Raw genomic sequence first — 23,518 nt, forward strand, 5'->3', positions numbered from 1 at the left:
AAGAGTTTGCTGTAAAGAGTTATGTTGATACAAACTTTGACACCGATCTATATGACTCTAAGTCACAATCCGGATACATATTGAAAGTGGGAGCAATTAGCTAAAGTAGCTCCGTGCAGAGCATTGTAAACATAGAAATTTGCAAAATACATACAGATCTGAATGTGGCAGACCCGTTAACTAAACTTATCTCACAAGCAAAACCTGATCACACCTTGGTACTCTTTAGGTGTTAATCACATGGCGATGTGAACTAGATTATTGACTCTAGTAAACCCTTTGGGTAATGGTCACATGGCGATGTGAACTATAGAGTGTTAAATCACATGACGATGTGAACTATTTGTGTGAAATCACATGGCGATGTGAACTAGATTATTGACTCTAGTGCAAGTGGGAGACTGAAGGAAATATGCCCTAAAGGCAATAATAAAGTTGTTATTTATATTTACTTATATCATGATAAATGTTATTCATGCGAATTGTATTAACCGGAAACTTGATACATGTGTGAATACATAGACAAAACAGAGTGTCCTTAGTATGCCTCTAGTTGACTAGCTCGTTAATCGGAGATGGTTAAGTTTCCTAGGCATAAACATGTGTTGTCATTTGATGAACGGGATCACATCATTAGAGAATGATGTGATGGACAAGACCCATCTGTTAGCTTAGCATAATGATCGTTTAGTTTTATTGCTATTGCTTTCTTCATGACTTATACATGTTCCTCTGACTATGAGATTATACAACTCCCGAATACCGGAGGAACACCTTGTGTGCTATAAAACGTCACAACATAACTGGGTGATTATAAATATGCTCTACAGGTGTCTCCGAAGGTGCTTGTTGAGTAGGCATAGATCGAGATTAGGATTTGTCACTCCGTGTATCGGAGAGGTATCTTTGGGCCCTCTCGGTAATGCACATCACTATAAGCCTTGCAAGCAATGTGACTAATGAGTTAGTCACGAGATGATGCATTATGGAACGAGTAAAGAGACTTGCCGGTAATGAGATTGAACTAGGTATGATGATACCAACGATCGAATCTCGGGCAAGTAACATACCGATGACAAAGGGAATAATGTATGTTGTTATGCGGTTTGACCGATAAAGATCTTCGTAGAATATGTAGGAGCCAATATGAGCATCCAGGTTCCGTTATTGGTTATTGGCCGGAGATGTGTATCGGTCATGTCTACATAGTTCTTGAACTCGTAGGGTCCGCACGCTTAACGTTCGATGATGATTTATATTATGAGTTATGTGATTTGATGACCGAAGTTTGTTCGGAGTCCCGAATGAGATCACGGACATGGCGAGGAGTCTCGAAATGGTCGAGAGGTAAATATTCATATATTGGAAGGTTGCATTTGGACATCGGAATGGTTCCGAGTGATCCGGGCATTTTTCCGGAGTACCGGGAGGTTACCGGAACCCCCCGAGGAAAGATATGGGCCTTATGGGCCATAGGAGGGAGGCTAACCAGCCCACAAGGGGTTGGTGCTCCCCCCCACAAGGGAGGAGGCCGAATTGGACTTGGGAAGGGGGCGCCACCCCCCTTTCCTTCTCCTACTCCCTCTCCCTCCCCTTTTCCCCCTCCGGTAGAAGGAAAAAAAGGGTGGGGCCGAATCCTACTAGGACTGGATTCCTAGTAGGACTCCCCTCTCCCTGGCGCGCCCCTTGTTGGCTGGCCTCCTCCTCCCCTCCTTTATATACGGGGGCAGGGGGCACCCCAAAGGCACAATAGACAATATCTTAGACGTGTGCGGTGTCCTCCTCCACAGTTTTACACCTCGATCATATCGTCGTAGTGCTTAGGCGAAGCCCTGTGCCGGTAACTTCGTCATCATCGGCACCACGCCGTCGTGCTGATGAAACTATCCCTCGGCCTCAGCTGGATCTAGAGCTCGAGGGACGTCACCGAGCTTAACGTGTGCAGATCGGGGAGGTGTCATACGTTCGGTACTTGGTCGATTGGATCGCGAAGACGTTCGATTACATTAACCGCGTCACTAAACGCTTTCACTTTCGGTCTACGAGGGTACGTTGACACACTCTCCCCGCTCGTTGCTATGCTTCTCCTAGATAGATCTTGCGTGATCGTAGGATTTTTTTTGAAATACTATGTTCCCCAACACCAACAATACACATTGCAAAAAGAGGAGCTCGCTGGAGGACATTGATACCATTGTGAGGCGAGACATATCAAAGTATGCATGCCAAACGATGGATCATGTCTCTCCACATCCTTTGCAATGGTGTTGAGGAGAGACCGATGCATCATGATCGGCGCAGAAAATAGCATAGAGAATAAACTTCATCCGGCGAAAAGTAATCTCTGACAAGACCATCATGACCTATGACATAGTGTCGAAGAAGAAACCATCAACCTAACCGAGAAATCACGTCGCGAGCTCTTGAAATCCTCCTCCGTTGCAACCACGACACCTGCAAACTCAAAATAATCATCTTCTTCCTCATCCAACGAAGAATCGTCGAAAATCATCTCCCACAACCGCTCATCTAAACATGGAGAAATGCAATGGATGTTTTTTTTGATGAAATATGAAGAAAAAAATGTACATGGGGGTCTTGACAAACACCTTCTGTGCGGCGGTGGCCGTAGCGACGATGTCTGACGACGAAGCTTCAGCTTGGGCCCCAAGGCGGCAGAGGAGACTACCGATACAACATAGGTGCCTGTGCACGTGGTTCATGAGTGAAGATGCGATGAACAATGCCAGGAATGAAGGCAGCGGCGGTGACCGCAACGACCGGCTTCTTCTGTGGATCAACAGCGTCCGCCGACATTGGCTTGGGTTGAACCTTCCTACGACATCTCCGCAGCCGGGCGCTCCGATTCATGAAGGAATTCGACTTCGGCGGCGACCTTGCGGAGCTGTAGTGATGGCGGGCTCACCTGCGACGAAACTGACGATTCTGACAGCCTCGACTCCATGGAATCTGCGTGTGAGACCGGCGGGGCTGCGAGATGGTATTGCCGGTTGATCCCGCCAGCGAGGAGTCGATGACACCGATTGTGGCGACGACGGCGAGGGTCGAGTGGACGAAACGAGGTGGGTACGGCAGCCGAGCAAATATACTCAGCAGCCCCGCGTCCTGACTACATTTGGTTGGTGCGGCTGCTTTTTAGGGAGTGAAAAGCTATATCTTTTTAGGGATTATATGCTTTAGGGGATGTGCTAGCTAATGCTTAACTCCATAAAACACACATTTGCTCCCCAAATATAGAGTTTAGGGGATTTGCTAAAGATGCCCCTAGTAATGCATAATGTAACATCTACTCCTTCTACATCAAAATCGAATACGCTTTTGATACAAATGGAGTATCTTTTTTTTTTCGCGGCTTTCAAATTGAGTATCAAACGCCTTAAATTTTGATACAAATGGAGTACTTATAAAAAAAATTATAATATGACATCAAAAACTCGTACAGTAAGTTTGGTAGGGAGTACTAATAGAATGTCCGTGTCATCTTGTAAGGAAATCAATCAATGGCCAACAATGGAACAATTATCGATACTACTACTAGTAGCGGAATGTCGTGTTAATTCATCAACTGTGCGACGCCTTGATCATCAGGGATGGTTTTCTTGATCCAACGGCTAGGAGCATCCAATGCAGCCAGCTCCCTTCAAACTCTACCAAAGATTCTGGCCTTCCACAAGTACATATAGGCACTAGCCACGTCCATCTATCACTCAGTCTCACACTCGGTCTTTGGCAGTCGAGTCGTGTCGTCCACATCACAATGTCACCCTTGTACTACCACGGGAAACCAAGGCCTCTCCTCGTCCTCCTCGCAGTCACCCTCACACTGCTCGCCGCCGCAGCCACAGCCGACGATGTCTCCTCCGGCACGGCCCCCTTCTACCCCTCCGCGGAGGCGGCCGCGGCGGCGCACTGCGACGGCACGCTGTACCCGGAGCTGTGCCTGTCGACGCTCGCCGACATCCCGGACCTCCACAAGAAGCCGCTCCCGGACGTCATCTGCGCGGCCGTCAACCGCACCGAGACCGAGGTGACCACCATGTCCGCCAACTGCTCCGCCTACCTCCGGGGGAGGCCCCTCACCGCGCGCGACCACCTCGCCGTCACGGACTGCATGGAGCTCCTGGAGACCACCATGGACGAGCTGGTGGCCACCACGGCCGACCTGCAGTCGCCGTCCGCGGCCAGGCGGCCGACCATGGACCACGCCATGACGGTGCTCTCGGCGGCCATCACCAACCAGCAGACCTGCCTGGAGGGCTTCTCGTACCAGAAGGGCGGCGAGGTGCGGCGCTACATGGAGCCCGGCATCCGCCACATCGCCCGGATGGTCAGCAACTCGCTGGCCATGGCCAAGAAGATGCCCGGTGCCGGGGCTGGCGGTTCAAATCCTTCACCGTCGACGGAGGAAACAGAGAGCGTCGCGCGGCAGCCGTTCACGGGGTACGGGCAGGTGGTGAAGGGCGGCTTCCCGCGGTGGGTGAGGCCCGGGGACCGGCGGCTGCTGCAGGCGCCGGCGTCGGGCATCACGGCGAACGCGGTGGTGGCCAAGGACGGGAGCGGGGGGTTCACGACGGTGTCGGCCGCGGTGGCCGCGGCGCCTACCAACTCGCAGAGCAGGTACGTGATCTACATCAAGGCCGGGGCGTACATGGAGAATGTGGAGGTGGGGAAGAGCCACAAGAACCTCATGTTCATCGGCGACGGCATGGGAAAGACGGTGATCAAGGCCAGCCTCAACGTCGTCGACGGCTCCACCACCTTCCGCTCCGCCACAGTCGGTAAGTAGTGTACATTGCACTTTCGCGAATGACTAAATACTGCTTGCTACTAGAATACAGTACTAGTAGATCGAGTAAATCAAAGCGGGTTACACTTGCTAGTCTGGGTGGCGTCAACGACAAACTCATCCGTGTGCACTTGCTAGCAGAGAGAGAAGCGCGTGGTGTACAGATCGATCCATTATTCAGTCCCGGCCGGTCCCATGCATGTCAAGTCATGTTTATCTATCCGAGAGCTAGCGTACGTAACGTAGCTAAATGCTGGGCAGCCGCTGTGGGAATTTACGAACACCAACTGCACCGCACGTGGTCCGGTCCGGCCGGTCCTGTATAGTGGTGCAGCGTCGAACGGACACACTGTTACGCCGGCAATAGTCTGTCGATAATGGCGTTCCGACGATCGAATGTGCTACGTAGCTTTTAAGCTGAGATCCGGTGAGAGAGATAGTAGATGCCTTCACCATTGGCAGTGCATGGCGAAAGCGCGTGCATGCATGCACTCTTCCTGTAGCTACTGTACTAGCTAGTGGCCATGCATGCGAATGCGACCCGTGCGTTGCAGATCAGGCGGCGGCATGCCGCACACCTGTGCGCACGCGGCCGGCAATGACTGCTGGGTCGGTAGATAAGATCAAAGCTAGCTGGGCCTGCACCGTCGTCGTCCCACCTCACCTCTAACTAGCTAGCTAGCTCCAAGTGACTATTTAGTGGCATTGATGTGCGTACAGTGCGTCCGTGATCGATGTCGGTGGAACCATAACTTGCCTCCTCCTTGTATGCGTCGCGTCGGTGCTTGCATGCAGTCAGTGCAGGGCACACTACTAGCTACTCTACTACGACCACAATTAAGCCACATCCCACAGGCCCACGCGGTAGCTTCCGCGCGCACCGCGCACTGGGCAGTGCCAAGACCACCACTAGGGCACTACACGAGTAGAGTTATTACCGCCAAGTGAAGCGCGGAACAAACGGAGCATGCGCGATGCTTGGTCTCGATCGGTCTCATTTCGGTGGTACGTCGTGGCTGTACATCAGCGGTAGGCCGGTAGCGGCGGTAGGGGACCTGGAACTAAAACGTGCTCTGTGTACACACTACACGGAGTGGCCATGCATACCGGAGGACACAAGTCGTGCAAAACTGCGAGTCCACATCCCCCGCTCCGCTAGGTACATCACCACAGATTCAGGAATTCAATCATGTACGTACTGTGACGGAAATCTATCCGTCCATGCATCTATCCAGTGCTAGTACTATCTCACTAGCTGTCTGGCCAGTACGTACGTATTATTGCTGGCACATGGCTGCTTGTACAAATGGACTGCAATGCCGCAACTACCTCCAACCAATCAACCGCGCATAATGGGGTATTATGCCATATAAACGGGCCCCGTATATGTGCCCCTCGCTATTTATGTTCCTTTTGAAGTTGTGTCCCTTGGGGCTTGGATTCATTATGTGAAGAGAGTTGTCCGGTTAATTTACAAAAAACCCAACGAAAATAGTTACGAGCACGGCCATATATGATATAAGGTACCCCGGCTATGGCAACCCACATGACCCACACACATCATCGAAAGAGTGAAGCGCTGTCGAGGTTTTCTGCAAAGTAAGAGCTCCATCAAGCGTCTATGGCTTTTTTTAGGTGACCCATCGATCGGTAGCCCCTAAAATGATCCGGCACAGAAAAACTATGCCAAACAATCAGCCAAAAAGCGTGGCATCTTATCTCGTCATAACAAGAAGAAAGTGACGCCTCAGAAACCAAGCATCCTGTTTTCCGCAAAAAAAAAAGAAAAAAGAAACCAAGCATCCTGTTAACCGGACGCGCCCGTGATTACTACTGCTTGTTAGCAGGCTGCAGCAAAGGCAACACGGAGTCAAGGACAAGAGCAGAAGAGGATCGAATCCAACTAACAGCAGCAGCCGGCAAACGCACGCCCCTGCGACTGTTCCAAACGTACCCCGCCAAGCCAAGGATATATTAATCATACGTACGTTTCCGATCAGCGCCACGAATTCAAGCTGCTGCTGTTCCCTTTGTTCCGATCTGCAACGCACACTGCACACTGCACACTGCACACTACAGAGATGAGAGGCGCGCGGAAGTCGGTGTCGATTTGTCCCTGTCGTCGGTGGAAGTGGAACAACAGGGTAGGACGAGCGCCGCGGTGACCACACGGGCGGCCGGGCGGGCCTCGCCGTGATTGTTGCGTTGCGCGTGGTCACATGCTGCATGACATGCATGTGCATGTGAGGCGACGCTCTCCATGCAGCTACCGTCGGTTCATCCATCCTATTCGCCCGTTCTGGCCGGACGTGAACGTGGATGGGTGGCCCAAAACCCAATTAAGCTGAGGAAAGAGACGGTCTGTTCATGCGTTGTTGGTTTTGCACCTAGTGGAAACTTTCAGTCATGTAATAGCGTAACCGTTCAATCATGTACGACGGTCAGTCTTATCTTCAACGGTCACGTGAATAGGAGCAGACAGTAAAAATAAAGTTACAACGGGAAGCCTAAATATGTGGCCAGAGATATTATTGCTAAGTGATCATCTCTTAACTAGGACAGAGGAAGCTTTTTCTTATGGTTTTCCTTTGCTCCACATCATAATTTATTCATTTTTAGATTAAATTTATCTCACGTTAGTGGTGGAGCTACAACAAGGTCGAATGGGCCGTGGTCCGTCCAACTCATGATTTTCTTTTTCTTTTGTATACCTTCTTTTTGGCCACGAGAAAACAAGCCTAGTACTTATTTTCTTCAGTCGGCCCGCCCAACTATTTGGGCCAAGCTGCGCCACTATCCTACGTGTCACTCATAAGATATAAGCATATAATATTTGATTCAAAAGGTTTTTCAAATGATTTCTCAAGGATTAGAGTTCATAAGATTTTTTTCACATATTTATTTATTTATCCATAGGTAGAAAATTTTTCTCAAGACTCCTTTGCAATACATTTCATTGAAAATTCATGTTGTGCTTTGTAATGATGCAGCTGTGGTGGGTAACAACTTCCTGGCCCGCGACCTGACCATCGAGAACGCGGCAGGCCCATCCAAGCACCAGGCGGTGGCGCTCCGCGTCGGCGCCGACCTCTCGGCCTTCTACCGGTGCAGCTTCGTGGGCTACCAAGACACCCTCTACGTGCACTCCCTCCGACAGTTCTTCCGCGAGTGCGACATCTACGGCACCATCGACTTCGTCTTCGGCAACTCCGCCGCCGTGCTCCAGAGCTGCAACCTCTACGCCCGTCGGCCCCTCCCCAACCAGAGCAACATCTACACGGCGCAGGGCCGGACCGACCCCAACCAGAATACCGGTATCTCCATCCAGAAGTGCAAGGTGGCTGCCGCCTCCGACCTCGCCGCGGTGCAGTCGAGCTTCAAGACTTATCTGGGCCGGCCGTGGAAGCAGTACTCGCGCACCGTTTTCATGCAGTCGGAGCTCGACAGCGTCGTCGACCCTGCCGGATGGCTCGCGTGGGACGGCACCTTCGCGCTCGACACACTCTACTACGCCGAGTACCAGAACACGGGGCCCGGCGCGGGCACATCCGCCCGGGTGGCGTGGAAGGGGTACCGCGGCATCATTAGCGCGTCCGAGGCCAGCACTTTCACGGTGGGGTCCTTCATCGACGGTGACGTCTGGCTCGCCGGCACATCCATCCCGTTCTCCGGCGGGTTGTGACCAACCAAATCTATCAAAAACATTGAATACCCCAGTGGAGAGACACCTGCCTGATTCTTCCATTAGTTTTGTGGCATTTTTTTCACCACTATAATTTGTGGCTTTTGTGTTTGGTTATTGTTTATGTGGTCTGGTTAACTAGCCAGGTGCCTCGGGCAATTGTACGGGAAATGTCACCATTCTGTTTATTTTAGTTTAAGTATAAATGTATACTATTGTGCTATCTAAGAAATAATATATCCAAAAATGTATATTACTGGGCTATTTTATTGGGGCTTCACAATACTTTTTTGGCGCATTGGGACTCGGGTTAAGAAGGGTTTTTAACACAATATAGATGTAAACGCTCATATATACGAGTATACATTCACTCCACGGACGCACACATGCAAACCCTGTCCATATGAGCACCTATGAAAGAATGATCTAGCGTATCATGAGACTTGAACCCTATTGGGCTGGGATAACACTGTCCACCTAACCATCCAACTACAGGTTGGTTAGCATTTGTTGGCACAACTCTTTTAATATCAATTTTTTATTGGAAAAAGGTGCTTGGGCTAGAGATGCTCTTGTATTTAAATTTCTTTGCAACATCTTTAACGGCACATATCTCTTGTGGTTCTGGCTGCACTATACGTTTGCCCCAATCAGGACAACATCATGGCTAATTTTTACGTCCGCTTGTGATGGAACACATCACTGACAATTATTAAGACAACACAGACACTAGAAGAACAGGCGCGCTTTGCCGCGCTCGGTTATAGCTTATTACTTTGCAGTGTTTTTTTTTTCTTTTGAACACAAGGAAGGCGCATTCAGGCGCCAAATTTCATTCAACTCATTTGTAAAATACAGCGTGTATTACAAATCCTTCAACCTGAAAGTTTTGAAGAGAAAGCATAGAAGGACAAGGAGAATGAGCTGAATTTGTACAACTAAAACAGGTTCTATTCTTGAATTGAGAACCCGATGAGCACAGTTGTGAGCAATGCTATTGATATTCCTGGGAATGTGATAGATAGCATCAAGTTCAGTAGAAGAGTCCTGCAGGAAACTACTTATTTGAGGTCGACATCTCCAAGCAATAGAGTTATCCTTAATATTCCTGGAAACCACCATCTTTGCCAAAGAAAGATTGTCTGTCAGGAATGACACTTTGTGGAGTTGTAACCTGCAATCCTCCTTGGCAGCAAATTGAAGGGCCAAGGCTTCAGCTACAAGAGGGGAATGTGTAGAGTTAGCAGAAGCTTGTATCATGATTTGTGTGTCAAAGTCATCTTTAGGAACAAAAATGAAAATTCCAATTCCTGTAGCTTAAAAATCACTTCTTCCTGGAATGTTTTTGTTCTTCCATGAAGCATCAGAATAAACTTTTGTGCTTGAAATTACCGCATCAGATTTTATAGTCGACCCTTGAAGAGGCTGTCCCATTTGTTCAGAACCTGTATCAAGAGTAGGAGAGGAAGGATTGACTTCCTGCAATTTTTGTTCATGAAAAACCTGCAGAGAAGAGATAACTAGTGCTGCATGTTGCACTTGATGAGGTAGTGAAAACTTCCTACAAAAAAGAACATCATTTCTAGCTTTCCACAAGCATCACATGCATGTAAAAATATTAGGAATAGTGGGATGCAGATAATTAGAGGTAGAAAGGGCAATAATGATATCTGCAACAGAAGTATGATTTGCAGCTAAAAACTCAGATCTGATGTACCATGGATGAGCAAACCAAGCAGCCTTTACAAAAGAACAAAGAAAAAAGAGATGCATATCATCCTCTTCAATATTACATCTAGCACATAATGTACTAATGTGAACAGAAAATCTACCAGCTTTGGCACCTGATGGAAGAGCTCCCCTGAGAAGTCTCCAAGCAAAAGTTTGGACCCGAGGGGCCACCAATTTTTGCTTCCATACCTATTGAAGAATAGACTGAATAGCTGGGTATACATGTCTTGGTTGATTGTCCTGCACAGTGTGAATTTGTTGTAAACAAAGCTTGTATGTGCTCTTGAATTTGCATTTTCCTGAAGGGGTTAAGTCCCAACAAAGAATGTCTCTGCAATAATCAAGAAGAACAGGAGTAGCAATAATAGTCGAAGCACTAGGGGGAACTCCAAACATAAACATTCCCTTGGGAAATTTGATAAAAGGAGTGGGCTTTGAGCATAGTCATGACTTTGAGAATGGATGCCTAGAAAGCAGATTTTGGGATGTTGGAATTTGCTCTTCAAATGGAAGAACCTGGAAAATATTTAGCACGGAGTACTTGATAGATGTGACTATCAGGATTATCAGCCAATCTCCAAGCAGCCGAAAGCAGCAACCCCTGATTCATTGCAAGCATGTTTTTGATACCCAACCCCCCTCCTTTTTAGGTGTGCAAATGTCTTTCCAGGCCCTTACGAATAAAGCTTTTGAACCAGCCTCCTCTCTGACTCCTACCCACCAAAAATTATGAATGACAACAGTGAGCTTTGTAAGGATTTTTTTAGAAAAAAGTATGTTGGACATATAGTAGATAGGGATGGATGCAAACACAGAAGTGATAAGCTCAAGTCTGGCGGCATGTGATAGTTTATCTGCCTTGTAAGTGGGAAGCTTATTCTTAAATTTATCAAAAACAAAGTTATAAGCGGAAGCATGATCATTAGATGGGAGGATTAATGGGTGGCCAAGATGAGTAGATGCACCATCAACAAGAGGAACATGGAATATATGAGTGATTTGTTGAGCTAAAGGTTGGGAAACGTTGGCGCTAAACAAAAGAAAAGACTTGTCCCAGTTTGGAGTCTGCCTGGAAAGACAGCAGAAACGGTTGATGAGATTGGCCATCTGGTTAGCGTCCTGCACCGTAGCATTGCCATAGACCAACAAATCATCAGCAAAAAGCATTGAGTGAATAGGAGGACAGTCTGGACCAAGAGAGATCCCGAACAAGCAATTCTGGACCATAGCATCATGTAAGCTTAAAGAAAGTTCATTAATAGCAAGGACAAAAAGATAAGGCGATAAAGGACATCCTTGTCTTATATCTCTGTTACTACGAAAGTTGGCGAAAGGTTGACATTGATAATGACAGAGAAACTTGGGGAAGAGATGCAAGCGTAAACCAAGTTTATAAAATGACCATGCAACCCTTTGAGAGAAAGAGCAGAGACTATGAAGTTCCATTCAAGGTGATCAAAAGCCCTGTCCAAGTCAATTTTAAGCAAGAACGCTTGTTGTTTCCAAGATTTAAGGGCAAAAGTGTGAGTGATCTCTTAGGCTAAGATGATATTATTGGATATGCGTCTACCCTCAATGAAGGCTTGTTGGGAAGGATCAATATAGTCAGGAAGGTGAGGCTTCAATCTGTTGGCCAAGGTTTTGGAAATGATCTTATAAACGACATTGCAAAGGCTGATAGGTCGATAGACAGAAGGGATTTTTGAGACCAATTTCTTAGGAATAAGAGCAATGTGAGTATCACTAATATGTGCTGGCATTATACCTGTCTGGTAAAAATTTCTCACCATAGCAATGACATCATCACCAATCCAACTCCAGGTAGCAATATAGAATTCAACATTGAAACCATCAGGCCCCGGAGAGGCGTTTATAGCTTCATGTCCTTGAGAGTGTTAAGAATTTCCTCCTTGTCCGGAACACTATAGGTGTAATCTTGGCAGTCAAGAGGAAGACTGGATGCAAGAAAAGGCCTACCAACATTCACATTAGGAGAAGCAAATATGTATTTAAAATAGTTCACAAAAGTATTCGCAATGTCTTGAGGATTAAAGTGGATGTTGTCATTCTCATCTTTTATGGAAACAATAGTATTCCTCTTTCTTCTTTTAAGAACAGCATGGTGAAAAAATTTAGTAACTGGACGGAGGGAGTATGGTGTAAGAGCTAGGGATACGACAGGACGACACAATAAAAAAACATTAGTTGAATGTAAAATGTATGCTAGCGGAATACGTACAGAAAAAACTAAGGTAACATACACGTGTATGATTGGGAAACTAAGATGGCATTGCAACAGAGCACTAGAACAACACTTGAATGTAAAAACATGGTATGGTAGACAAATGAAGTACATACTGATGAATAACAATGCATAAGATATTCAAGAGCATGATGTCCAAATTAAGAAGATGGCATTGCGATAGAGTAGAATGACAGTACTTGAATTTGAAAACATGTTATCATGAATGGAATAGGTATTGAAAAACAGGAAGGCATGACATATTTACATGCATGATCAGCATGCTAAGCACATGGCATTGCAACATAGTAGATATACTCCAGGACATTATATGCATGTTGTACCCATTTCACGGGCCAAGTTAGAGCAAGGACCTTGTGGGTGAAGAGGATTCATCATCTTTCTGCAAGTCTTCTGAAGAACTGCCTTTACATGTTCCATCATATTAGGTATCATTGAGATCAAGTTTATTGGCCTTTACATTGCCCCATGAGGTTCTTGTGGATATATCTATGTGTGCAATTATATCTGACATGCATGGAAGACAACTAGTAGTTAGATTTATGTAATGAGTGCCGGTAGGAGACGACATAAATAGTAGGACTGGGGTTAACTAGCAGCAACAGGTCTCAAAAACTAAAGGGAGAACACAGATGAAAGCTACAAAATATGTATCGTTTGTACTCGAGATTAACTAGATGGGACACAAAAGTATTAAAGAGTAATACTAGAAGTGGTATAATTCTATAATCACCAGCCTGTGGGATAACATTGGCTGATGGATGGTAACTATGGAACAACATTACCTAAAGAACAAGTAACTTAGCTGAACTTTGGAAAGTGTTAACTCTTGAACAAGACCCATAAGAGATCATCATGAATATACAGTGAAATGTGATAATCTATTTTCCATACTTAGATGAATAACAAAGTCATAAATGTTGTACACAAGTAAGATGATGATAGAACCTATCTGTCCGCCATCCATAGGAGTGAGCATCATGTGCTAACTTGTCGATGGCCCTGTAGTTGTTGTGGCTGTCCATGTCGGGCACGCGTATTCGATGCAGGGAACTATTGAGTGGGGACTATAGCTCCCTTCTGGTGTATGCTTCCCTTGTTGGAGCAGCTGCGGTGAGTTAGAAGAAAGTGTGGCTGAAGATGCAGATAACGCATAATGGTAAGAATGACACATTGATACGTCTCCAACGTATCTACTTTTCCAAACACTTTTGCCCTTGTTTTGGACCCTAATTTGCATGATTTGGATGGAACTAACCCGGACTGACGCTGTTTTTAGCAGAACTGCCATGGTGTTATTTTTGTGCAGAAACAGAAGTTCTTGGAATGACCTGAAAATCCACGGAGATAACTTTTGGAAAATATAAGAAATACCGCAAAAGATGAAGGCTAGGGGGCACACACCCTATCCACGAGGGTGGGGGGCGCGCCCCCTCCCCCTGGGCGCGCCCCCTGTCTCGTGGGCCCCCTGATGCTCCACCGACCTCAACTCCAACTCCATATATTCCGTTTCGAGGAGAAAAAAATCAGAGAGGAAGTTTCATCGCGTTTTACGGTACGGAGCCGCCGCCAAGCCCTAAAACCTCTCAGGAGGGCTGATCTAGAGTCCGTTCGAGGCTCCGGAGAGGGGGATTCATCGCTGTCGTCATCATCAACCATCCTCCATCACCAATTTCATGATGCTCACCGCCGTGCGTGAGTAATTCCATCGTAGGCTTGCTGGACGGTGATGGGTTGGATGAGATTTACCATGTAATCAAGTTAGTTTTGTTAGGGTTTGATCCCTAGTATCCACTATGTTCTGAGATTGATGTTGCTATGACTTTGCTATGCTTAATGCTTGTCACTAGGGCCCGAGTGCCATGATTTCAGATCTGAACCTATTATGTTTTCATGAATATATGTGAGTTCTTAATCCTATCTTGCAAGTCTATAGTCACCTATTATGTGTTATGATCCGACAACCCCGAAGTGACAATAATCGGGATACTTCTCGGTGATGACCGTAGTTTGAGGAGTTCATGTATTCACTAAGTGCTAATGCTTTGGTCCGGTTCTCTATTAGAAGGAGGCCTTAATATCCCTTAGTTTCCATTAGGACCCTGCTACCACGGGAGCGTAGGACAAAAGATGTCATGCAAGTTCTTTTCCATAAGCACATATGACTATATTTGGAATACATGCCTACATTACATTGATGAACTGGAGCTAGTTCTGTGTCACCGTATGTTATAACTATTACATGAGGAATCGCATCCGACATAATTATCTATCATTGATCCAATGCCTACGAGCTTTTCACATATTGTGCTTCGCTTATTTACTTTATCGTTGCTACTGTTACAATTACTACAAAACTGCTATCGTTACTTTTGCCACTGTTACCATTACTATCATACTACTTTGCTACTAAATACTTTGCTACAGATACTAAGTTATCCAGGTGTGGTTGAATTGACAACTCAACTGCTAATACTTAAGAATATTCTTTGGATCCCCTTGTGTCGAATCAATAAATTTGGGTTGAATACTCTACCCTCGAAAGCTGTTGCGATCCCCTGCACTTGTGGGTTATCAAGACTAATTTCTGGCGCCGTTGTTGGGGAGCATAGCTCTATTCTTTGAGTCACTTGGGATCTATATCTGCTGATCACTATGAAGAACTTGAAAGACGCAAGAACTAAGATTTTTCCCTCAACTACGAGGGGAGGTAAGGAACTGCCATCTAGCTCTGCACTTGATTCTCCTTCTTTTATGAGTAAGCTTGCGACACCTAAACCTGCTACTGCTATTAATTCTGATATGTCGCATGTTATTGATGATGCCACTTATGCTATGCATGATACTTATGATGAAACTACTTCTATGCTTGATACTATTGTGCCAGTAGGTGAATTTCTTGATAAACAACTTACTAGGGCTAGGGAGAATGAAATTATTGAAACTAAGTATATTTAAGATAGTGATGATGAAGGTTCCCCCCCTAAATATGAACTGCCTGTTGTTCCTGAGGGTTATGTTATGGATGAATAAGCTGCTAGAGCTATTTTTGCTTGCAATGATAGATATGATCTTAAGAAGTTATTAGCCAAATGGAAGCAGCAATCCCTTAATGCTAGAATGAAACCTGACCCTGCTTTTTCTACTTCACCTATCCGTGTTACTGATAAGGATTATGAATTCTCTGTTGATCCTGAGATAATTACTTTAGTTGAATCTGATCCTTTTTATGGCAATGAATCTGAAACTGTTGTGGCACATCTTACCAAGTTGAATGATATAGCCACCCTATTTACTAATGATGAGAAGTCTCGCTATTATTATATCCTTAAGATATTTCTGTTCTCAGTAAAGGGTGATGCTAACACTTGGTTTAATTCTCTTGATCCTGGTTGTGTGCGTAGTCCCCAAGATATGATTTATTACTTCTCTTCTAAATATTTCCCTGCTCATAAGAAACAAGTTGCCTTGTGGGAAATATATAATCTTGTGCAAATTGAAGAAGAGAGTCTCCCACAAGCTTGGGGGAGGCTTCTCCGATTACTTAACGCTTTGCCTAATCACCCTCTTAAGAAAAATGAAATACTTGATATCTTTTATAATGGACTAACCGATGCTTCCAAGGACTACTTGGATAGTTGTGCTGGTTGTGTTTTCAGGGAAAGAACAGTCGACCAAGCTGAATTGTTATTGAACAATATGTTGACAAATGAAAATAATTGGACTCTTCCTGAGCCAATTCCTGAGGCAATTCCTGAACCAATTGAGCCAACTCCTGAGCCTATTCCTAAACCTACTCCGAAGAAGAGAAGTGTTCTATTTCTCAGTCCTAAAGATATGCAAGAGGCAAAGAAATCAATGAAAGAAAAAGGTATTAAAGCTGAAGATGTTAAGAGTTTACCTCCTATTGAAGAAATACATGGTCTTAATATACCGCCTACTGAAGAAACACATTGTCTTGATAACCCGACACAGGTAGTAGAGGTAAATTCTCTCTATAGATATGATAAAGTTGAAATCCCGTCTACTAAATTTGCTAGCCAATGCTTAGATGAATTTGATGATTTATGGATAAACAAGCAAATTTCAATGATTATGTTAGTAGACAATTGAAGAATAATGCTTATATGATTGGATGCTTGAGTGATTATATGTCTAGAGTTAAGGGTGAACTTAAACTCACTAGTAAACATGTTTCTATGGTCACCACTCAAGCTGAACAAGTACTTAAGGCTCAGAACGAATTGCTAGATGAATTAAATAATAAACATGATTTTGCTGTTAGAGTGGCTACTAGAACTGGTAAAATGACTCAGGAACCTTTGTATCCTGAAGGCCACCCTAAGAGAATTGAACAAGATTCTCAAAATAATAATCTAGATGCTCCTAGTTCTTCTAAGAAGAAGAAAAAGAAAGATTATAGGACTTTGCATGCTTCTAGTGAATCTAATGTAGAAACACCTGAGAATCCTAATGATATTTCTGTCTCTGATGCTGAAACACAATTAGGTGATGAATATGAACCTAGTGATAATGTTAATAATGATGTTCATGTTGATGCTCAATCTAGCAATAATAATGATGTAGAGATTGAACCTGCTGTTGATCTTGATAACCCACAATCAAAGAATCAACGTTATGATAAGAGAGACTTTGTTGCTAGGAAGCATGGTTGAAAAAGAGAACCATGGGTTCAGAAACCCATGCCTTTTCCTTCTAAGCCATCCAAGAAAAAAGATGATGAGGATTTTGAGTGCTTTGCTAAAATGATTAGACCTATTTTCTTATGCATGCGCTTAACCGATATGCTTAAAACAAACCCTTATGCTAATACATGAAAGATATCATTACAAATAAAAGAAAAATACCTGAAGCTGAGATTTCCACCATGCTTGCCAACTATACCTTTAAGGGTGGAATACCTAAGAAACTTGGTGATCCCGGAGTACCCACTATACCATGCTCCATCAAAAGAAATTATGTTAAAACTGCCTTATGTGATTTAGGAGTCGGTGTTAGTGTTATGCCTCTTTCCTTATACCGTAGACTTGAATTAAGTAAGTTGACACCTACTGAGATATCCTTGCAAATGGCTGATAAATCAACTGCCATACTTGTCGGCATTTGTGAGGATGTGCCTGTCGTTGTTGCGAATGTTACTATCTTAATAGACTTTGTCATTCTTGATATTTCTGAGGACGACAATATGTCGATTATCCTTGGTAGACCGTTTTTAAACACTGCAGGTGCTGTTATTGATTGCAACAAAGGCAATTTCACCTTTCATGTTAATGGAAATGAGCACATGATACATTTTCCGAGGAAACAACCTCAAGTTCACAGCATAAATTCTGTTGGGAAAATTCCATCAGTTATATTTGGAGGTTTTGAATTTCTTATTCCTACTTCAAAGAAAAAGTATGATATTCTTATTATTGGGGATGTTCATATCCCTGTTGAGGTAACCTAGTGTGACTTCAAAATTTCTCCGGTTTCATGCGATTCGGAATGAGTTTGTTAACACGACTTGATCAACCTTGTTAGTGGATTCATTTTGATGATCATGAGATGGATGAAACTAGAAGGCACAACCTTCTGTACCCTCTCTTTACTTCTGTTACTTAGAATAAATAAAGTAGAAATAAAATATTTTGTCTATTTTCTGAATTATCCATGCAATAAAAAAAATATCCTGAAAATAAAAGTGCTCCAAATGCCCTGCAAATTTAGTATGATTTTTTATGGAATATTCAAGGATTTTAGGCACTGAGAACACTGCAGGGGGGGGCAAGCACCTGGCCACGAGGGTGGAGGGCGCGCCCCCTGTCTCGTGGGCCCATGGTGGCTCCTCTCCACTTATTCCTGCACCCACACACTTCTTCTTCCTCCAAAAAAAATGATTTGAATTTGAACCGGTTTCGAACTAGCGTGAGATTAGCAACAGTAATCGAGGTGACATGGCATCATTAGTAGAGGTTCACTGTAGCTTGAATATCCGGGCGTCACAATTCTCCTCCACTACAAGAAATCTCTTCCCGAGATTTAAGAGGTGGAGCAAGGGGGAAGATCTAGTTACGAAATTCTGACGAATCTCCTTGGTCTTGGATGCCCTTCTCTAAGAGTTTGCTCCATGATGTTTATCCCTCCTTTCCTCTACTTCTGTGCGTTGGGACGAAGTTGTCATCATTTCTTTGGGAACTCCATCGTACTTACGTAAAATGATAAGGGGTAACTCGAAAGAACGGAACTCTGCGCGGTTGCTTATCCGATAGATAACATTAGGAAGGTGGCGAGAAGTAACTCTCGAATTGAAACTTAAGAAAATATCGAGAGCAAAGTAAGGAGGTACCATGAGAAGTTTCAAATGGATAGGCAAGCGTTTGATGCCTAATCAGAAGGTGAAAGGGGTTCAGAGCAATGAGAATAAGTATTGCGTCTGATACCAGAATTGATGATCTCATCGGTAGGTGGCTCATGAATTTCATACGAGTCCACGCGCGAGGAATAACTTTGGAAACATGAGGGTGTACAGGAGAGTCAGGTTTCGATCCTGGTGGAACTGTGGGTTATGGGCCCACCATGTGGGTTAAAAGTAGGAAGGGTGATAATGTCTCGCACGATCATGTAAGCAAGACATGTCAGAGGATAGCCTGTAAGTTATTTCAACAACAACATCGATACCAAGGGCGAGGGACGAAGAGAACCATTTTCCTGCTCGTTGAACGAGGCGGACCAGTAGGCAAAGTTCTCGTCCATCGGTGGTTACCGGAATGTCATCAACAAAAGTAACAGGGTCACACCAGACAGGAAGGTACACCGAGGTGTTTACCTAAGCAGGGGATTACCACTGCTCGATTAAGTAGTTTACGAGAAAGTTTGAACAAAACAACGGGAAGGAAAATGTGCTTAAACACGTATATCAGGGGTATATCCTTCCCAAGGACAAGCAGAGCATGATATCCATGACAGGATATTATGTAGAAAACTCCTTAAGTAGGGGAGAGAAATTTCATGACATTACCCATACAACGGTGTTTGGATAATTGAGCAAGAAAAATTTAGCATTGGGCTTCAAATGTTCTTGTTGAAAATCAGAGTATCACAGACATGCTTCGAGATAGCATTTGACGTGGTCACTGGGTAAAGATCAGACTTTGGATACTCGAAGGATCCATCAGGAACAACTTGTAGAATAAGTCTTACAATTTCCTCATGGAAGAATGGATAGCATTGCTAAAAGGAAAATTATAACAATAGGTCCTCCGGTCAGGTGTGCTAGGCATGATATCACCTTATCGGGTCACAGAAAGACCAACGTTATAACTCTTGGAAATATGTTCCCACCATCATATCTGACCGAGATTCAGATCTGATTGGTGTCAGGATACCTCAGACTCAGGATGCCCGAGAAGAAAAGGTGCAAAACAAATTGACGAGACGACATTGTAAGATTATTGGGGAATGTACTATGGAAGCAAGTTTCAATTCAAGAGTTCATCATTTAAACCAAAGAGAGGATGACGGGGTAGCTGATGGAGTCAGTAACAATCCTTGAGATTTCCAAAAAGGTGGATTTCCACAATTATGTGAACAAGGAGATAGCATTTGTCAGATCAAATGGTATAATGATGTATGCTCGAGGAAAACATACACAATTAAACATTGGTTGAAAGGTGCACCCGAAATATGGGCTGGGTTGCACGACCAACATTGGAATGGTGATTCAATAATTAATAGTCTAAGAATGAACGGTCGACCATTAACTTCAAAGCAATATGGTTGCTAGAAGGGCGGAATCCAAACAGCATCGCTCACTTGTTGGTACCCTGGTTGGAATCAACACGAGGACCCAAGAAGAATGGTGATGGTGAGAAGTATCACCATACCAAGAATTCTTAAGAGGTGGTGAAATTCTCACAACATTGAGGATATAAGAGATGTTAATGTTCCAAGGTAAAGAAGAACAATTACTGGATAGCAAGGAACTCAAGGTATAACACCAAACACGAACAAGCTTGTGTTGGTGGGAAGGCAATAAAGGTCGATGATAACGCAGATCATCGAGGGCAAGGACGGTATTTCTCATCATGAACTCATTTGATATCCTGGAAGAGCTCATAAGATTGATGATGATCACGACACACTTTGTCGAGAGATTTCAAGATGTAATCGATCGACGATGACATCAAGTCAAATGAATGGTGAAGCGAAAGGTTATTGGAACCAAGGGTACGACACAAACTCGAAACCAAGCTTATTGTCCAAGGAGAAATGATATGATGAGGAAGATCAATGTAAGCTTAGCTCATCATCAAATAATTGTGCTACGGGAAGAAGGACCGGGTAGCACAACTAAAATTTAACATGGTAATGATATAGCCGATCAGGCTAGGAATGACTTGAAGGGTTATTAAACTCATAATCAACAAAGATTACTTTATTGAATCGGAGTGCGAAATTGATTCACTTATCAATGTCCTTGAGTGTCTAACAACCCAGAACCCGAGGAAATTGGAATCAGTGAGGAATAATACTTGAAGAACTCATAATAAGTTATGCAGTTCCATGATATTCTTGAGATACCAGAGCTTAATACTCAACGGTAGAGCAAAGTAAAGGTTGGACAGGTGCAATGATCTGCAGAAGACAAGTACTTCAACTTGTCCAAGAAATGGTATTTTAAAAGGAGAACATGGCCGGAACCACGATTGCAAAAGATCAATTCTCCGATACCAAAGGATATTATATCAAGGAAATAGCTATTATCGCAAGAAGCTCCCATGGTAGGATCTACATCATGTCCATGGGCATGAACACAAAGGTTCAAGGTCGACTCCCACTTCCTCAATGCATAACCTTCCATTCACCTCTCGTATTTCAAAAATGACATTAGTTGTTGAACATTTTACCTGGTACAATACCAGATAAGTATTACCCGTGAAATCTTTCGAGTTCACACATATTAAGGAAGGCATAGGTTCAACCCATAGGGGCTTCTTAGAAACATATACCACAAGTTTCAAGAGTAAATCTCACAAGCTCGAAAGTAGAGCAAGGTTGAGAAAGTAGATGATACAATTTACCAAAGGCATTATGTATCCAAGGGAAGGCTCACAAAGTTATTGAATATGAAGGACAATGTCGGATAAAATCCATTAAAGGATCTGTCGGTCCATAACAGAGCTGATGTGAGCATCGGCACACAATCAGAGGAAGTAATAATGCAAGGGCATTGGATTATAGAAACAACTGACTAATCCAGAGCTCAAATGCAAAGGAATTATGATTTCCAAATTAAGGGAACAAAAGCAATGTTCTGATTAGGGGTGGATAAGTTGAATAGCCTTAGGGGTACTATCGACGGCATTTGGATTGGTTGAGAACCAGCTCATGTTTAAAATGACGTCTGAGCTGGAAAGATAATTTAAAAGGATCAACTGATGATTGCGTGCATTCGCACTCATGTTGAATCAAAAGGATCAAAATGACGATGCCTAAGGATACTAACGAATATTGCCAGACATATGGAAAGCATCCACCATGCAAGTAGACAAGTATGACAGAGCAATAAGCTACTAAGGATTTTTGGAGGATCGAATAGTATTTCGAAGACCATTGTGAAACACATCAACAACTGGGGGATGAGCGGATACTCGGTAAGTGCGAGAATTATCCATAGGGGTATTCAGGTGACAAAGAACAGCAAGGCGGTAAGCTCAAAGGATTATCGAAACAACGACGAGTGTTTCGAGGTATCTGGTAATAACAAGACCAACTGGGGATGAATGTAAGAATAACAACTGCAAGTAGTTATCCATAAGGGTTGATGGTGGAAGGGGAATTGCAAATGCGATGAACATAAGTTCTCGGGTTAACAGCGGAGAGTATCTTCAGGGTCTTCACGTGCCGCAGACGATCATCATTAATAAGGGGCTCTCCGGGTGAAAGTGATAACGAGATCCTAATGTTAGATTTAGCAAAAATCATTTAACCCGAATAGAAGAGAGATCAGAGTCCCAGAGTATAGGTCGAGGAATAAAAGATCCTAATACCACAATGGCGACGTGGGCCCGTAAGGCACACATCCAAGTTAGTAAAAGTTTTGCAATGACTAGACTCAACTTCGGCCAAGGAGTTGGAAAGGGGGATTTCTACAGGCAGTCGGCTCTGATACCAACTTGTGACACCCCCGATTTAATCATACACTAATCATACACGCAAACGTGTACGATCAAGATCAGGGACTCACGGGAAGATATCACAACACAACTCTAAAAAAAAAAATCATACAAGCATCATAATACAAGCCAGGGGCCTCGAGGGCTCGAATACAAGTGCTTGATCATAGACAAGTCAGCGGAAGCAACAATATCTATGTACAGACATAAGTTAAACAAGTTTGCCTTAAGAAGGCTAGCACAAACTGGGATACAGATCGAAAGAGGCGCATGCCTCCTACCTGGGATCCTCCTAAACTACTCCTGGTCGTCATCAGCGGGATGCACGTAGTAGTAGGCACCTCCAGCGTAGTAGGAGTCGTCGTCAACGGTGGCGTCTGGCTCCTGGACTCTAGCATCTGGTTGCGACAACTAGAAAGAAAGGAAAGGGGGAAAAGGGGGGAGAAAGCAACCGTGAGTACTCATCCAAAGTACTCGCAAGCAAGGAGCTACACTACATATGCATGGGTATATGTGTAAGGAGGCCATATCAGTGGATTGAACTGCAGAATGCCAGAATAAGAGGGGGATAGCTATTCCTATCGAAGACTACGGTTCTGGCAGCCTTCGTCTTGCAGCATGTAGAAGAGAGTAGATTGAAGTCCTCCAAGTAGCATCGCATAGCATAATCCTACCCGGCGATCCTCTCCTCGTCGCCCTGTTAGAGAGCGATCACCGGGTTGTATCTGGCACTTGGAAGGGTGTGTTTTATTAAGTATCCGGTTCTAGTTGTCATAAGGTCAAGGTACAACTCCAAGTCGTCCTGTTACCGAAGATCACGGCTATTCGAATAGATTAACTTCCCTGCAGGGGTGCAC

General features: G+C 44.3%; 1 protein-coding gene across 1 annotated transcript; it reads left to right on the forward strand.

Moving 5' to 3' along the window:
* The first annotated feature begins 3,713 nt into the window (after positions 1–3,713).
* Positions 3,714–8,740, forward strand: LOC123110361 (pectinesterase). The gene is made up of 2 exons (XM_044530856.1): positions 3,714–4,799; positions 7,798–8,740. Exons 1-2 carry the CDS (start codon positions 3,779–3,781, stop codon positions 8,487–8,489), a joined length of 1,713 nt encoding a protein of 570 aa, XP_044386791.1. The 5' UTR covers positions 3,714–3,778; the 3' UTR covers positions 8,490–8,740.
* Positions 8,741–23,518: the final 14,778 nt, after the last annotated feature.

Source organism: Triticum aestivum, chromosome 5B (assembly GCF_018294505.1).
Source record: "Triticum aestivum cultivar Chinese Spring chromosome 5B, IWGSC CS RefSeq v2.1, whole genome shotgun sequence".
In the NCBI taxonomy this organism is placed as follows: domain Eukaryota; kingdom Viridiplantae; phylum Streptophyta; class Magnoliopsida; order Poales; family Poaceae; genus Triticum; species Triticum aestivum.

Coding starts and splice junctions, on each gene's coding strand:
- LOC123110361 (XM_044530856.1), top strand. CDS start 3,779: ATGTCACCCTTGTACTACCACGGGAAACCAAGGCCTCTCCTCGTCCTC. Junction 4,800..7,797: donor CTTCCGCTCCGCCACAGTCG/GTAAGTAGTGTA, acceptor GTAATGATGCAG/CTGTGGTGGGTAACAACTTC.